Source organism: Gallinula chloropus (genome assembly GCF_964237585.1).
Source record: "Gallinula chloropus genome assembly, chromosome: 3".
In the NCBI taxonomy this organism is placed as follows: domain Eukaryota; kingdom Metazoa; phylum Chordata; class Aves; order Gruiformes; family Rallidae; genus Gallinula; species Gallinula chloropus.
The window spans coordinates 86,200,497-86,202,742 of record NC_140087.1 but is presented as its reverse complement, the minus strand read 5'-3'; the positions used below and the strand labels follow the sequence as shown (position 1 = coordinate 86,202,742).

Here is a 2,246-nt window from a genome sequence, read left to right as displayed (position 1 = left end):
ATCTTTCTAAGTTTGTTCCTTGGGAGAGCAATTAGCAAAGTGCCGTTTTCCATAGCAGGCAGATTCACAGGTCTTACCTGGGTGGTGGGTAATGCAAAACCACTGGTAACTTGTAGATCACTTAAAGCTGCTACTTTTTGGTCATCACATGAAAAAGCAGGATCAGTCTGTTTACCTAAGAGTTTCTATGTCACATGAGGGTAGTCTGTATGTTCATTAGTGCCTGGATGCTAACTTCTGAACGCGACTTTTGAATACATTGGTGATTGTCAACTGTGTTCTACCTACAAGCAGAAGCTATAGAGAAGAAAAGCAAAAGTGTAAGACATCATAACTTATCCTACAGGATAAATAAAACCAGGGCATTGTACAGGGTGGACTCACTCAGACTACTGCCCTATGGAGGGACAAGCGGGTAAAACTCAGCTGTTTCCACCTTCTAGTAGGTAACCCAGCATGGATGCTGGCTGTCTTGTCTACAGCCGTCTTGCTGTTGGAAGAGTCAGAGGCAATACAGGGAATATCTGAGGCATTTCTATTTTGAGCAGAGTATTAAATTCTGTTCCACTGATGTCAGTGCTAATATTGCATGATTATACTTTGAATATATTAATATAACTGTGTATATTTCCTATGTGTATTTTCAAATCTCTCTTTCTTGTTTTAGAAAAAAAAACAGATAAAATGGAGCACAAGTTGCTGCTATTCATATTTTTCATACCTATACTGGGTCTCACTAAAGGAACAGAAACTGAGCAAGATTTTACTTGGCACTTAAAGAAGATTCCCCAGATTGTGAGGAAAAGAACTTTCTCCCTTGACAGCCCTAAATTTGAAGCAAGAACCGAATTAGAGCTAAACAGTGTATGTGGAATTGAATGTCAAAGAAAATTGCCAGTGCCAAGCTTGTCTGACTTGAAGGACCTCTTGTCCTATGAGACCATTTTTGAAAACGGCACACGGACACTGACTGAAGTGAATGTCCTCGGCCTAGTGCATGACCCAGCTGGAAACACAACCACACGAAGGGCTCCAAGAAAGAAGAGGCAGATCTATGGAACGGACAGTCGGTTCAGCATCTATGACAAGAGGTTTATGACCAACTTTCCATTCAACACCGCTGTGAAGATCTCCACAGGCTGTAGTGGCATCCTCATTTCCCCCAAGCACGTGCTAACAGCTGCCCACTGCCTGCACAATGGCAAGGATTATGTCAAGGGCAGCAAAAGACTGAGGGTGGGCCTGATGAAGACGAAGTCCAGAGGCGATGGCAGGAAACGCAAAGGTGCTAAAAGAAATAGGAGAGAAGTTCCTGTAGCCCACGAGGATCCCGAAGTTGCCACAGTTGGCACACAAAGGCGACAATCCAAAGGTGGTGGGAGAAAGCAGCGGAGATCTGGGAGAAAGCAGGGGACCTCGGATGGCATGCCCTCCTTCCAGTGGACCAGGGTGAAGAGTACCCACATCCCGAAAGGCTGGTTTAAGGGTGTCTCTGGGGATATTGCCATGGATTATGATTATGCTGTTCTTGAGCTCAAGCGTCCCCACAAAAGGAAATACATGGACCTGGGAATCAGCCCGACCATCAAAATGATGCCTGGGAGCATGATCCACTTCTCAGGTTTTGACAACGATCGATCTGGGCAGCTGGTCTATAGATTTTGTAGCATTTCTGATGAGTCCAATGATCTCTTTTATCAGTACTGCGATGCTGAGCCTGGCTCCACTGGATCCGGCGTCTATCTCCGTCTCAAGGAGCCGAACAAAAAGAAGTGGAAGCGCAAGATCATCGCTGTTTACTCAGGCCATCAGTGGGTGGATGTCAATGGTGAACAGCAGGATTACAATGTTGCAGTAAGAATTACTCCTCTCAAATATGCCCAGATTTGCTTCTGGGTACACGGGAACGATGAGAATTGTGCGCAAGGCTGAAGAGAGCTGCAGCTGACTTGTTTAGCACCCGTATTACCGTAGAGTGAAAGTCTAACTGCTGCAGCAGTTACTGGAAGAACATCACTCCATGTCGGGATTTTTTTGAACTCAATGCTCACAAGTAATGTTATGGTGACTTGAGGAATGCTGAATTGCTGGGGAATTGGGTAGAGTTGTCAAAAAAAAAAAAAACAAACCCCAAAACATTTCTAACTGTAATCAACCCTAGATAAGCACTTAAAATCCCAAACTATATTATGGTTGCAATTGTGACAAATTCAAATCATTCACATCAAAAAAAAAAAAAAAAAAAA

At 43.8% G+C, this 2,246-nt stretch overlaps 1 protein-coding gene across 1 annotated transcript; it reads left to right on the top strand.

The window, feature by feature from the left end:
- Positions 1-675: 675 nt before the first annotated feature.
- Positions 676-1,932, top strand: PRSS35 (serine protease 35; the record flags this gene model as incomplete). The annotated part of the gene is made up of 1 exon (XM_084261545.1): positions 676-1,932. Exon 1 carries the CDS (start codon positions 685-687, stop codon positions 1,930-1,932), a length of 1,248 nt encoding a protein of 415 aa, XP_084117671.1. The 5' UTR covers positions 676-684.
- Between the last annotated feature and the right edge of the window lie 314 nt (positions 1,933-2,246).